General features: G+C 45.2%; 1 protein-coding gene across 1 annotated transcript in view; it reads right to left on the minus strand.

The window, feature by feature from the left end:
- KCNH4 (potassium voltage-gated channel subfamily H member 4) overlaps window positions 1-15,722 on the minus strand; it is a 305,039-nt gene that overhangs the window by 30,113 nt on the left and 259,204 nt on the right. The window contains exons 13-14 of the mRNA XM_029572244.1: window positions 14,826-15,193; window positions 2,982-3,091 (exon numbers count right to left, since the gene is read on the minus strand). Of these exons, the coding sequence (XP_029428104.1) occupies window positions 2,982-3,091; window positions 14,826-15,193 (478 nt within the window). The remainder of the gene's footprint in view (window positions 1-2,981; window positions 3,092-14,825; window positions 15,194-15,722) is intronic.

Below are 15,722 nucleotides of genomic sequence, written 5' to 3' on the forward strand. Positions count from 1 at the left end.
TAGAAATGGAATTCATTTAATACTGGAATGTGAGGGCCACTACAGAAGATAGAATTGGTTCTAGAAAAGAAGAGATTTGTACACTAGTAGTACACAGAGTCAGATTTAAACTCAGAGGCCCATATATCAGCAGTGGTGAATACATTTTTCTGGGTTTTTCAGCCATTAAGCCTACTGTGCCCAATAATTGATCAAAGGTGCTTTGCTAAGATCATCCATGCAAGGATAACAGCCCACCTCGTGGTTGGGAATTGCCAAAAACTAAATAAGGAGGGTACAATGTATTCAAAAGTAGGTAAGCCCATTTATTAAAGGGCCTGAACTTATGTGAACTACACTGGCTACCCATCGAGTCAAGGAAAATATGAACTTTTGTTGAGCCCTCAATGAGAGAGATTAAATTAAATAAGTCAAGCAATTAATATTTCGATGCAAAGTGCCAAACATTGTGTGCAAAGGATAGGAAAACGGATGCTTGTAAAATTAAGCGTCTGTTTTCCTAATCCGCTGACAGGCAACCCTGCCGAGGCGGCGCCAGGGGTGCACTATTTCCCCTAGGCCCCCCCCCATTTGCATATTACATCGTGCGCCCCAGAGAGGTCGATCTGTGCGCGTCAGTAGACAGCGCCATTATAAAAAGGGTTAGCTAGGGTAGATTTAGGGGTTGGGATGGAGGGGGAAAAGAGAATAAGGTTAGGTAGGGGGTAGGGAACCGTGAAAAAGCCCGATTGCATTGGCGCATGTAATTGAAAAATCCCCCCCCCCCCCCGCAGAGAAGGCCGCCCGCCCGGACATTAAAATCCATCGCGTATATGTGCGCAGGAATTGTATTTTATAACATGCGCGCGCCAACGCACACATGTTATAAAATAGCCATGTCCATGTGTGTGCGTCAGGAACCGCACACACGGGTCTTAAAATCGACCCCTAAGTTAGCTGGATAAGTTAGACTTGCTACTGAGCAGGTCTAAAGTTAGCCAGATAAGTTTAAGTTTATCTGGATAAGTTTATCTGGGTATATCAATGACATGTCTGCACCACTGAATATCCTGGCTAAGGGCCCGATTCATCAAGAAGGATTTACATGCATAACACTGGGGTTTTCGCATGTAAATGAGCTTTGGGAAACTGCTACTTTTATCTGCATAACTCCTTTGACAATTCACTCCATAGGGCTGAATTTTCAAGGGACTTTATGCGTGTAAATGGGCTTTTGAAAGTTGCTATGATATATGCCACTTTTAAAAAATTCACTCCATAGATTGTAGTCAACATTTTCAAAGCAAACTTATGCATATAAGTTAGCTTTGAAAATGTAGATTTTAAAAGGCCTACACGTGTAAACCCCGGGGATTTACACGCATAGATGGCCTTACACGCGCCAGGCCTATTTTCAAAGGCCTGGCCACACGTGTAAGTCCCGGGAAAGGGGCAGGGTGGTCTGGGGGGGCGTGGCTAGAGGTGCCCGGCACAGCGGTCATTTGCTGCTGTGCTGGGGGATTGTGTGCTGGCAGGGTGACGGCAGGCGCAAAAAGTAAGATAAAGATTTTGGGGGGGCTAGGTTAGGGCTAGGGGGTGGGTAGGTTAGGGGAAGGGGAAGGGAGGTTAGTGTAGGGGGTTAGGAAGTTCCCTCACAGTCCACTCTGAAATTGGAGCAGACTGGGAGGGAACTGAGGAAGGCTGTGGGTGTTGGCGCGCGCAGGATGCACAAGTGTGCACCCCCTTGCACGGGCCAACCCCCGATTTTATAACATGTGCGCACTTGCGCGTGCATGTTATAAAATCGGGCATCCATGTGTGTGCGCCAGGTAGCGCGCAAACATGGACTCGCGCGCGCATTCTTCTAAAATCTACCTCTAAGTATTTTCCAGCAATGAGAAGCCTAGGGAGGTGTGAGTTTTGGAGTGATTGACAGTGGGTCCTTTCTTTAAAGGGGATAGAGGTTTTGAAAATGGTCAAAAATATGGCTCAGTGAGTTATAAGGAGGAGTCTAGTTTTGAATTTGTTTTGCAAGGAGATCTACAAAGAAGTCTTGAGGTGCTCATGACTTGTATATATAAGATGTACTGATCTGCTGGGCTGAGCCTCAGAACGGTGGCCTAGCCAGAGCAGATTTTTTTTTTTGGGGGGGGGGGGGGGGGAAGGCTCAAAGCTCACATGGGTGGACTCTGGGTATTCATGACTGAAGCTTACTAGTTGTACTCTTATTGATAAATAATGCCTTATAAGAGCAAGCTATTGGCATTTCTAATTTCTGACAACCTTAAGAGGCGAGCTGGTTCATACCAACATAGCGATTGGGCTGTGATGCATTTGACTTCAGAATGCAGTGTACAATCATGATCCTTCTGAAGTGAGATCTCCATTCTACTGCCAATGCAATGATCATGCAGTTGGCATAATATGGCCATGCAGTTTAGCTCCACTAATTAGCCTGGCTGTAGCATGTTGAACCAGCTGCAATGCTAAAAGCCAACTTCATTTTGTAGCCCAACAAGCAAGCTAATGCAGTAGTCCAAGTGGCCTAATCCTATCGCCTGTAGTACAGTCCCCTAAACAGGAGCAAGAAAATACCCAAGAGGTCTTAACATTTTCAACTCGCAAAAAGATGTTTTCACCAAATGCTGAACATGGGCTCTAAATGTTAACTCAGAATCCAACTATAAACCAAGATTCTGAATCTCCGTCATTAAAGGCAATGCAGTGTTATCATATATAATGCTCATATTATTCCTCATCAACTTAATACTGGCTGAATAAATACGCAAGTAAATTGGGTTTCCAGCTGGCTCCATCTTTAGCAATATTCATGGTTTTACCCAGTCACATTATGGAGATATAGTTAGTTACTGCTTTTCTTATGGAAATCAGAATTGCATCTCCATGAAAGCAGTGGGGTGAAAACCAGGACGGATGCAGATTGCTGATGGCATTTTTTTAAAAAAAGCTGCGGGGGAGGGGCCCATCTGCAGCTCAGTTACCTGAGACTGTAGACTCCCTGATGGGAGCTTTCATGCTCTGCTGATCCACATTGAAATGAAATGTTTGCATTTCTAAGGTGCCACTGTCATCTTCAATTCCATCAACGACCCTGTCCATGAAAAAAAGAGAAAATAAGTGCCTAAAAAACAGCCCGGAGAAACTATGCAAAGCGACTTGTCAGAGTGAGTCTCAGTCACACTGGATGTTCAACGTTCATGTTGGCTTCAAACCTTAGGGGTGAATTTTCAAAGCATTATGTATGTAGAAATTAGCAAGTACGCATGCAAACATATGCACGTATTTTCACTTTTGCATGCTTGGCTGTATGTGTAAAAATGGGATGGTCTAGAAGAGGAATTTCTTTGAGGGGGGAGGCGGGCCTAGGTAAGTTGCTGTTTTATGAGTTCTTGTGGTAACTTATTTGCTCAATCGATATCAGATGGGTCTGTTGTTAGGGCAGGATTTCCACTGCTGGCGCCCAAAGGCACTAGGGGGGTGGACGCCCCTTCTCTTCCCCTCCCCTAAGATGCGGGAGAGTCAACTTCTAGCTACTTACCTATAGGGGCTCTGCCTCGATCCCGCGGCAGTGGCAGCAGCAGCAGCAGTAACTTAGAAGAAATTCAGTGTGGGGCCTGCAGTGTGGCCGCACGCTCAAGGCCCTGTCTCCTCCTCCCACAAGGGCTTCTTGTTACTATGGAAACTTGTGCAAGAGGCAAGGCCTTGAGCATGTGGCCACAGGCTGCATGCCCTGCACTGAATCTAGACAGCAATCAACTTGACATTGAAATAAGGGGATTATACCTGTAATATCTTTATAAAGAAAAATAAGAACAATTCCCAAAATGGAAAGAAGAAAAATAAATTACAATATTATCAGCCCAAATACCAAGAAATAGAGGGAGACCAAGGATCTATTGAGCATAAATATACCTCAAGCAATGTAAAAAAAGTTATAAGAGGGAGCGAACAACTTGATATTATTCAATGTGATAACCAAGATTTAGCCAGTTGTATCCAATGATGAATTATATGAATCTAGGAAAAACCTCAGTTGTGATGGTTCAAAGTAAACATATCTAACATTATTAATTTTCATAATACATTTACAGGGATAACATATAATCTTGGCTCCCAATTCCCAAACTTTCTGGCACATTGCTAGAAATTTTTTTCTCCATTCTTATGTGCATCTGGTGATATCTGGGTAAATCTACTAATCCATAATTTTTTTCCATAGTATAACATATCCCTATTTCGAAGGAAAAACCTTAAAACTAAATCATGATCAAAGGAAAAAACAAAACTAACAAATAATGCTCCACGATTTACATCTTGTTCGTCCCCTGAGGTTTCCAAAAAAGCAGATAAATCAGTGATCAAGGAAACCGCCGATGAGTTCCAGAGGCTGTACCTTCTCTCTTCTCAGTGGAGGGGTAATACATTTTTGCAATAGGTGGAATTGCTTCAGGGGAGATTTTCAAAATTTCCAGCGTATTATTTTGAACTGATCTCGTGGAGAAATAAGATTTACACAAGGAAAGTTCAAAACTCTTAAGTTCAAATATCTTAAGAGCATTTTCCATATTCTCTAATCTTTCAGAATATACCATATCTCCCTGAATTAGCCCAGTTTGAACAGACTGCATCTGGGTTACCCGTTGATCCAAGTCTTGCAATTTAGTTGCATGAGAGGAAATTGAAGATTCTGTAGTTTGAATAAGGTTATGTATTGTCCACAGTTGCAGAGACCAAAGAGGAGACTGATTTTTCTAAGGACATCAGAGCTACCCAAACTATCTGCAGGCTTGACCAGATTAGTCTTGTGAATAGAGCTTACCAATCTATCCTGGCCAAGAATGTCCAGACTTCCTTGGGTTTTGGCAGGGTCCTCTCCATCAACAGGAGTAAAGCCAAGGCAGGAAGGACCTTGGCGCTCCACTTCCTTCACTGAGGGCTGTTGGATTACTGGCAGCAATGATAAGACTGTGGAGCCATCAGTCTTGGCTCTCATGGCACCGACAGAGGGAACCGCTCCAGCAGCCACCATCGAAGCTGACGCCAATTTCAACCATCGCTGCGGCAGCTCAGGTCCCTGAATCAGTCATGGCTAGGAGGAGAAGGAACTATCGGCGCTCCAGGGCTCAAAGATGTCTGCATGTCCAATGACACCATCGCACGCTCTATGTTAGCAGCTGCAACGGAAGTGGCACCTGGAGAAGCTCCAAATTTTAGAGTGAAGAAGCCCTCAATCCGTTGCTGTACCAGACCAGACAAGGGAAAAGCCAAGGAAAACTCCCGTATTCTTCCTTTCTGTTTAATGTGAGGCATGATTATAGGAAATAAGCAAGAGCAGAGAGTGGAGCTTCAGACAATCCTTCTTTTCTATCTTGGTCTCACCCCCGGCACAGAATTGTTTCTAGATTTTTCCTGCTGCTGCCACCACCACTGGTGTTGCACGAGGATCAAGAAGAGCCAAGTTAGGTAAGCGACTGGGAGGCAGGCAGGCAGGCCTGGTGGAAGCACAGCAGCAGCGGCAATGCTCCAGCGCCTTTCAAAATGTGGTGCCAGAGGCAGTTGCCTTTGTTGTCTATGCCTAAATCCAGGCCTGTTTGTTGTCAATTATTGGTTGGGTGTGAGGTCTGAGTTAATTGGGGGGAAGGTCTCAATGACCTAGAGAAGGAATGGGTGAACTGATGGAGGAACAGGAAAACTGGTAATGTCAATTACATGTGCATGTTATAAAATATACCAACCTATGCATGTAAATCAGGGTTTTATGCGAGCAAGTTGGTTTTATTTTTACATAAAATATACACACATACGTTTCTAAATAGGTAGAAAAAGGACACCCTTTCAATACACTGAAATAAGCTCTTTCAATGCACTGCATGTATTTATGAGTAAGCATATATACATGCTTATTTGGAGATGGACATATGCATATTCTATAATCCTAAAATACAAAATCAAAAGAGAAGCCTCTGAACATGAGAAAAATAAATAATGTATATAAAAATGCAACGACTTCTCAGTAATAATGGGACATAAGATTGGCAAACTCAATACGGTAGAACCGGAAGGGCTCAATGAAAAGATAAACTGGTTTTCCATGTGATAATCTTCCATTCTTATAATTTCATTCATGCTTGTGTAACAAGGTATTTGTAATTTGTAATCTCATTTAGCCTAACACAATAACTGTATTCAGCCGTCCCGCACTTTTGGCGGGCTATTCTGGGTTTAAAGAGAAAGCGCATGCACTGTACTGCGTCAGGCGCTCTTCTAACCCCCTGCTCTGGCAGGCAGGTCCCTTTAAACCCAGCGCCGACTATAAACAGGGTAAGCTGAAAGTATTATGTTTTCAAATTCATTTTTTACTTTCCATATGTCCGCCATTGTAAAAACGGGGACATTGGCATTCTTCTACATATTCTTTTTTGTATCTCTCTCTATTTGCTAGAATTTTGCCGCACACCGTAGTGGTTTTTTAATTGAAAGTAGCCGCACATCTCTAAGATCTTCAGCGCACTCTGTACCCCTGAGGAAGGAAGAACTCCGAAACCCTGCAGCGTCGGGTGCTCAGAAATTGTGCGATTTAAATCCTGCCTGAAAGGGAACTGGAGACAGGACTGTTAATAGCACATTAGCGTGCTCGCGGACCTGCAAGGAACCCTTTCTTCATTCAAGTCCGGCGGCAAACAGCGGAACATCGCGGCGTCCAGTTTTTGAGATAGCTGTTTCACAGCACTCAATCACACACCATCAAGCAAAGTATTATCATTTGAAAAAAGTCATTTTACATACGGCTTCTTGGTTCGATAGAGATAAATGGCCCTAGCAACCGATGATTATACTTCATAGCACATAGAGACATCCAGCTCTTGCAGGTTAACATGATCTTATTTTGGAACCCTGTGCACATATGATGGTTGCAGGGCCACTTCTATAGTTGAATTTGCCAATATTATGTCCCATTATTAGTGAGAAATTGTTGCATTATTATATTCTGTAATCTGTGCATATCTGATACTAGCAGGTTATAAAATACTGTAGTAGTTTCCCCATGTGGCCATATATGCGAATATATAGGGTCACGTGGAGGAGTCTGAAAGTTATCCTCCCATTTTCTATCCTTTTTCCTCTATTGGAAAACAAAACTACATGCCCCACAATGTTTTAAGATAGCTGGAAAGGTTGTAGACTCCAGTAATATGCTGAATGGAGGGGCTGAAAATGCCAGAGAAGACTCCAGAAAAATGCAGAGGGCATAGGGTTTGAAAATACTGGAAGAATCTCAGAGAAGACACTGGGTTAAACTGCACATAGAAATGGTTATGACCAAAAGAGTAGTGGTAAGACTACAATGAGCTTCCAAGAAGGAATAGGGGTAACATACATGAAGTGACTGTGATTAAAACCTAAATTTCAATGAGCTGGGGGAGACTGGATGTTTTGGACAATGGCTTGGCTAGTTTTGATAGCTGTGTGTAGTATTAGATATCTGAGTAATAAGACATAGATTTGATTTAGTGTTGGGTTTTGGACTACTAATGGATGCTGGAGATGGTGAAGGCCAGTTCTTTAACAGATTCTGGCCATGCTTATGACTGAATAGTAGGCAATGGTAGGAAAAGGGTTGAAAATGCAGTTAAAATACATGATGCTAGGATTGTGCACCATTGTGTTGGGGTAAGGTTGATGCAACCTATTAGGAAGGCCCTGAAGGACCTCATCGCCAACTGGCAGAGCAAGCAGCACAGAGACTGAGCTAGAGCTTTGTTTTTACCAGCCCCTTTCCCCTCGGATTAAGTCTTTGGGTTCTGGGTCCTGGCAGATCTTAGGGGACGGTTTCTGAGGTGTATGCTGAAGAGAGGCTCTGATGTCAAGCTGTGGTCAAGGCAGGCAGCAAGCAAGGATGGTCGGTAGTCAGATTATGGTGGAGGAAGTCGGCAAACAAGGATGGTCAGGTTGCATGCTAATGTCAGTTCCAAGAATCAATCCAAGGGCAGGCAGGCTGAAGACAAAGACAAGGACAAGGCTGTACAAGGCTGAAAAAAAGGACAAGGCTGGAGACACAGGAGCAGCAGCTTGCTCTCTCAATAAAGTCGACCCATTGCTAAGGCACTGAAGCAATACATGGCCGGGGTTTAAATTCCCGGCCATGTAATGTCATGAGAAGGTGCCAGCCTGTCCTGTTCCCACCATGGGGCCTTTAAATGTTGGCGTGCACCATGCATGTACACCTAGAGGATATCCTGGCAGTCAGTGTCAGTGTCTCAGTCCACGTGGGCTGATGGCATTTTTGAGCTTCTCAGAGTGGCAAGACTTTGGGGCCAGCTGGTGAGCAGTGAGTGAGCTGGAAAACATAACAGTACCCCCTCTTGTAAGCTCCCTCCTCAGTATCTGAGGCTTGGGTTTGGAGGGAAATCGTCTATGGAATTCTTTCATTAGCTGTGGTGCCTTGAGATTGGTGGCAGGCTTCCATGAGTTCTCTTCTGGCTTAAAATGCTTCCAGACAATTAAGTACTCCAACTTATTATGCCTCCTGCAGGAATCCAAGATTTCCTGCACTTTGAACTGTGTGTCTTCCTCCACTGTCACATCCACGGGCTTGGGAGGTTTCCTGGAGGGCCATGAAAGGACCAATGGTTTCAATAGCAAAGCATAGAAAACATTATGGCTCCTTAGTGAATTGGGATATTTCAGTTGGTAAGTAATGGGGTCTAGCTGTCATTGGACTGCGTAGACCCCAATGAATCAGGTTGCCAGGCAAAGAGAAGGGACCCAGAGACAAAGATGCTGGGTATTCAGCCATACCAGCTCGCCCTCCTTGAACTATGGTGCTGGTCAACATTTGGTATCTGCATATTTCTTGGCTGATGATGTTGTCTGATATCAACTGGGTAGTCTGGGTCCAGAGATTATGTTGGCCATGAGGCAGGTCGCAGGGCAGTGAGAGGTATCAGAAGTGGTATCCTCAGGTGCTTTCCATACACTCTCTGAAATGGGGAGGAACTGGTGGAACTGCTCACATGGTTGTTGTGGGAAAATTCTGCCCATGGAAGTAGAAGGGTCCAATCATTTTGCCTGTGATTAACATATAACTTGAGAAAGGTCTTGAAGATCTGGTTGATTCTCTTGGTTTGCCCATTACCCTGGGAATGATAGGCCATAATGAAGTTCAAAGAGATGCCAAACTTGTGGCAGAGGGCCTTCCAATAGTGAAAAACATGTTGAACAAAGAGGTAGGCTAAGTTCAGGAGCTGAGGAAAGCCCGGTGAGAGGTACAAAGTGGGCCATCTTAGAAAATCTATCTACAATGACCCATATTACTGAGGAGACATATGAGAGGGGGAGATCCACAATGAAATCTGTGGATATGTGGGTCCAGAGTTCCCTGGGCACTGGCAAGGCTGTAACAACCCCCAGGGTCGGGCACGATCAGCTTTATTCTGTATGCAGGTTGGGCAGGACCTCATGTAGTCCTTCACATCCTCCTTGATACTTGGCCACCAGAAGTAGCACTGAAGGAGCTTGAGAGTTCTGGAAATTCCCGGGTGCCCTGCTATACGAGAGTCATGCACCCATTTCAATATGTACTCCTGAAGCCTCTTGGGAATGACTATCTTCTCTGCCAGAATGGAAGTGGCAGAAGCAAGGATGATTCTTGCTGAGTTGGTAGGTCGTGGGGCTTCTAAGGTATCCTCGGTCAGGAAGGACTGAGATAAAGCATCTGCGCGGAGGTTCATCTCTGCTGGTCTGTAGCGGAGCTCAAAGTCAAACCGAGAAAAGAAGATGGACCAGTGGGCTTGCCTGGGCTTAAGGCATTAGGCCTGTGGGAGGTACTCTAAGTTTTTATGATCCGTATATATGGTGATCTTGTATTGAGAGCCTTCCAAAAGCTGTCACCACTCTTCAAGGGCGAGTTTGACCTCTAGAGGTACTCTGCCTCCGATTGTGTAATTCTTCTCTTCCAGTAAGAACTTCCTAGAGAAGAAGCACGGGAGTTATCCTTCTGTGCTGTGTTGACTGAGGATAGCCCCAACCTCAAGGGAACAAGTATCTACCTTGATCACAAAAGGGCGAGAGGTGTCCGCATGTTGGAGACAGGATTCTTGGGTGAACACTTGTTTAAGTGCCTGTAAAGCTTCGACTACTTCCGAAGGCCAGATTCTGATATCCACGCTTTTTTGTTTTAAGGCCATGAGTGGTGTGGAAAGGGTGGAAAATTCTTGGATGAATTGCCGATAACTGATGAAACCAAGAAATCTTTGTAGCACTTCCAGACCCACCAACTGGGGCCATTCTAGGATGGTTTTCTGTTTAGCACGGTCCATGCGTAGACCTGTGCTGGAGATGATGTAACTCAGGAAAGGTAGTTATTCCTGCTTGAAGAGACATTTCTCCAATTTGACATACAGATGATGTTCACGTACGCTGGAATACTTGTTTCACCTGGGATCTATGAGCAGAGAGAGACTAGGAAAAGATGAGGATGTCATCTAGGTATACTACCTCGGATGAATATAGGGGGTCCCAGAAGATGTCATTCACCATTTTTTGAAAGATTGCTGGGGCACTGCACCGGCCAAAGTGCATTACTAAATATTAATAGTGTCTGTCCCTTGTATTAAAGGTGGTCTTCCATTCATCTCCATGCTTAATTCATTTGAGATTGAATGCACCCTGGAGATCAAATTTGGTAAAGATCCGAGCTCCCTGCAGTCGATCAAAAGGCTCAGAAATCAATGGTAAGGGGCAGTGATCCTTTTCGATGATCGCATTAAGGCCTCTGTAGTCTATGCAGGGCCACAGCATTCCATCTTTTTATGCTATAAAGAAGAAACCTGTTCTAGCTGGTGAGGAGGATGGATGGATAAAACCTCTAGCGAGATTCTCTTGGATATATGTACTCATAGCCTTGGTCTCAGGCCCCGAGAGGGATACACTGCCTTGTCCTAAGAATGGTGAGGGGGCAGCATCTCAGCCTGTTATTTGGAGAACACGTCCATATATTCCACAAATTGGGGTGGTAGCCCCATCTGAGTAGCAGTAATGATGATGGGAGCCAGAGGAGAGGCAGAGGAAAGGCAGGTAGAAGAACAAGACAGCCCACAGCAGGCCAATTCTAGTGAAGACCAGCCAATGATGGGTTGATATTTTTAAAGCCAAGGAAGTCCCAGAATAATCAGATTGAACATTTGGGGTAGAATATATAGAGTGATGGTCTCGGAATTAAGCAAGCCAGTGTAAAAAGTGAGTGGAACGTGCTGTCTGTGATTCTCCCTGGAAGGGGGTCACTGTAGACTGAAAAAATGGTAATTGAGCCAGGGGGTCTATGGGTATATGGTAGACCAGGGCTACCACACCAGAGTCCAAGAATGCTTGTGATATAAGGTGGGTTTTGCCTTGGGTGACTGATATGGGGCCAAGAAGTTGGGGAGCAGAGGAAGTCTGACCTAGGGTTATCTCCCCATCAACCCTAGGCAAGGAAGTTTCCCAGTATTTCTGGGCTGTTAGCCACTAGGTTTCCTTGGCCTGCACAGTATAGACAAAGACCCAGTTGTCTATGGTGTGATCTTTCTTAAGCGGTTCAGAGGGATGTCATGGGTGGAGAGAGAGAGACCGCTGGAAGCAGGGTGCTAAGGGAATGTTCTCTCCTGGAGGCTTCAATCTATACACCTGACCAAGGCGATGAGGTTATCCAAGAGAGAGGAAGTTCCTGCGCTGCGAGCTTATCCTTAAAGTGACCTGCCAGCCCATGAAGAAAGATAGCTGTGAGACTGTCTTCACCCCAGTTCAATTTGGAAGCAAGAGGCCTGAATTCTATCACATATTCCGAGAGGGTCCAAGAGCCCTGGCAGATCTTCAGCATATCCATTGCTTGGGCGGTGACCTTTCCTGGTTCATCAAACACGAGGTGGAATTACTGGAGAAAGCTTGCCAGGTTCTACAGCATAGGGTCTTTGCGCTTCCGGAGGGAGGCACCCAAGCCAATGCATACCACCTAAGAGGGAGAGGATATAGATGATCTTAGTTCATTCAGGGAACATTGTGGCCCTTAGCTGAAAATCCATCCGGCATTGATTGATGAAACTGTGGCATTGTTTGGGATCTCCTTGAAACACGGAGGTGGTGGTAACTGCGGTAATGGTCTGGCAGAGGCAGGTGGCACCTGAGGAGGAGGGATTGTCTGTGTTGGTGTGGGTTTCTGCCTCAGGATCCACTGTGATAGCTAATTTTTCCAGGGCCACGTTAACTTGATTCAGTACCTGCTGCTGTTCCTATAGGTGCTGTGCCAGGCCTGGTATTGCTTGGGGGGTACCAGAGCTGCTGGGTCTATGGCCTCAGCAAATTGTTAGAATTATGGACTCTTATGCTGGGGTGAGGTTGATGCAACCTACTGGGAAAGCCCTGTATGTCCTCACTGCTAACTGGCAGAGCAGACGGTGTAGAGACTGAGCTGGAGCTTCGCTTTTACCAGCACCTTTCACCTCAGGTTGAGCCTTTGGGTTCCAGAGTCTGGCAGGTCTTAGGTAACAAGTGTATGCTGAAGAGAGGCTCCGATGTCCAGGCAGGCGGCAAGCAAGAATGATCGATGGTCAGATTGTGGTAGAGGCAAGTGGCAAGATGGTTGGTGGCTGCAGGCTATGCTTGGGGCAGGCAGGAAGCAAGAATGGTCAGGTCGCAGGCTAAGGTCAGTTCCAAGAATGCAATTCAAGGGCAGGCAGGCTGAAGACAAAGACAAGCACAAGGCTGGAGACACGGAGCAGCAACTCACACTCTTGATAGAGTTGATCTATTTATGAGGCACTGGAGCGATGCACGGCTGGGGTTTAAATACCTGGGCGTGTGATGTCATCAGAAGGTGCCAGCCTGTGCTGTTCCTGCCAAGTGGCCTTTAAGCGTTGGTGCACCTAGAGGGGGTCCCAGCGGTCAGTGGCAGCATCTCAGGCCATGTGGGATGGCAGCGTTTTTGAGCCGCTCAAAGAGGCAAGAATTCGGGACCAGCTGACGAGGAGTGAGTGAGCTGGCTCACGGGGCAGCCGGCCAACGTAACATATGAGGGTAGGGAGCTGGTGTTAGGTTGAGTATGGGAATTTTTATTCTCATTTACCAAAAGTTGAAGACTTTAAATTGGGCAGACTGGATGGACTAATTTAGTATTTTTCTGTGTCTATGAGAATACAGGGGTTAAATATGCCAGTGACATCATTAAAATGCAGAATATGGACTATCAATGCCGGAGAGTCTTGGAAGAGGAGCAATTATGCATGAAAAGTAATTTTAAGAACATAAGAACATGCCATACTGAGTCAGACTTGCACCTTTTAATACTGTGTGCAATTCTGGTCACCGCATCTCAAAAAGGATATAGCTGCACTGGAGAAAGTGCAGAGAAGGGCAACCAAAATGATAAGGGGCATGGAACGGCTGCCCTATGAAGAAAGGCTAAAGAAGTTAAGGCTGTTCAATTTGGAGAAGGCAACTGAGGGGGGATATAATAGAATACAAAATCATAAAAGGACTTGAACAAATGAATGTAAACCGGTTATTTACTGTCTCAGATAATAGAAGGACCAGGGGGCTCTCCATGAAGTTAGCAAGTGGCGCATTTAAAACAATCGCAGAAAATTCTTTTTCACTCAGCGCATACTTAAACTCTGGAATTAATTGCCAGGGGATGTCATTTCAGCAGTTAATGTAAGTGGGTTTATAAAAGGTTTGGATAAGTTCTTAGAGGTTAAATCATAAACTGCTATTATGGTAATTAATAAGCAATAGTAACTTGTGATCTATTTAATATTTGGGTACTTGTCAAGTACATGTGACTTGGATTAGCCACTGTTGGAAACAGGATATTGAGCTTGATGGACCTTATGGACTGACCCAGTATGGCATTTCCTATGTTCTTAAGGGTCCATCAAGCCCAGCATCCTGTTTCCAACAGTGGCCAATCCAGGCCACAAGAACCTGGCAAGTACCCAAAAACTAAGTCTATTCCATGTTACTGTTGCTAGTAATAGCAGTGGCTATTTCTAAGTCAACTTAATTAATAGCAGGTAATGGACTTCTCCTCCAAGAACTTATCTAATCCTTTTTTAAACACAGCTATACTAACTGCACTAACCACATCCTCTGGCAACAAATTCCAGAGTTTAATTGTGCGTTGAGTGAAAAAGAACTTTCTCCAATTAGTTTTAAATGTGCCACATGCTAACTTCATGGAGTGCCCCCTAGTCTTTCTATTATCCGAAAGAGTAAATAACTGATTCACATTAACCCGTTCTAGACCTCTCATGATTTTAAACACCTCTATCATATCCCCCCTCAGTCGTCTCTTCTCCAAGCTGAACAGCCCTAACCTCTTTAGTCTTTCCTCATAGGGGAGCTGTTCCATTCCCCTGATCATTTTGGTCGCCCTTCTCTGTACCTTCTCCATCGCAATTATATCTTTTTTGAGATGCGGCGACCAGAATTGTACACAGTATTCAAGGTGTGGTCTCACCATGGAGCAATACAGAGGCATTCTGACATTTTCCGTTTTATTCACCATTCCCTTTCTAATAATTCCCAACATTCTGTTTGCTTTTTTGACTGCCACAGCACACTGAACCGACAATTTCAATGTGTTATCCACTATGACGCCTAGATCTCTTTCTTGGGTGATAGCTCCTAATATGGAACCTAACATCATGTAACTACAGCAAGGGTTATTTTTCCCTATATGCATCACCTTGCACTTATCCAAATTAAATTTCATCTGCCATTTTTCCCTGCAGAACATATTGCAGGTGAGATCACTCCTTCTTGATAAGCCTCCCTTGCTGGGTCAGCATTACCTGGGACTGAGGTCAGGCGGCCCAAAAGTGTTCAGTAATGGGATGCAAAGCTTTGAGGGCTTCTGGCTGTTGCCTGAATCGGCGTTTGGATTCTTTCCTTCCTTCTTGCACTGGGGTGAGGGGCTCCTACCCCTGCTGCACCGGGCTGGTGAGCGGCATGGTAGCCTCAGAGCTGAGAACTGGCGGAGGTCATCCCCCAGCAGGCTGCTGAGGGAGCCCCGCCGCACCGGGCTGTTCAGGTTGGGCAGCAGCAGCTTCCTGCGGGTGATGGTGGCAGGCGAGTGGCGGAAGAAGTCGTCAGCTTCATCATTGTCCTCCAGAATGGACGGGAGGTGCTTTTCAGGAGTGGCACTGCTCTCCGGGCGAGGCTGAAGAGGGGAAACATAAGGGGCATCAGAAAAGACAACTGAGATTCACTGGCAGTCTCTAAGACCTGGGTTGTGTTCCTTCAGGACTGATCCCCAGCTCCTTGCCTCTGCTCTGTTCACCTATAAAATCACATTTTTTAATGCAGTATGAGGTTAAGTGGCATTTGTACTCCTTAGCCGGATGAATGGCAGGATTTAAAAATTCCCACTGGCTGACTGCCTCCAAATTATCTGGCTAAGCAGGTTAGCTAGCTAAATGTTGGCTGTTTAATTTGGAGGTGTTCCAGGAGTGTTTTTGGATGGAATTAAATTAGCTGACTTTATTCTGGGATGTGCTGGTGTGGCGTGTGGTACGGCCAGTGTGCATGAGCAGCACGGGAAGCCCCTGCCCCTATATAAATACAGCAGAATGATGAATCTAGAGGTAAGCTAGCCATCTCTCTGATAGTCAGAGTTAGCTGAATAACTTATCTGGCTAACTCTGCTCGTTCCGTAGAGCAGTCCTAAACTTATCCAGCTAACTAATATG

The sequence above is a fragment of the Rhinatrema bivittatum genome, chromosome 12 (assembly GCF_901001135.1).
Source record: "Rhinatrema bivittatum chromosome 12, aRhiBiv1.1, whole genome shotgun sequence".
NCBI classification, from domain to species: Eukaryota; Metazoa; Chordata; class Amphibia; order Gymnophiona; family Rhinatrematidae; genus Rhinatrema; species Rhinatrema bivittatum.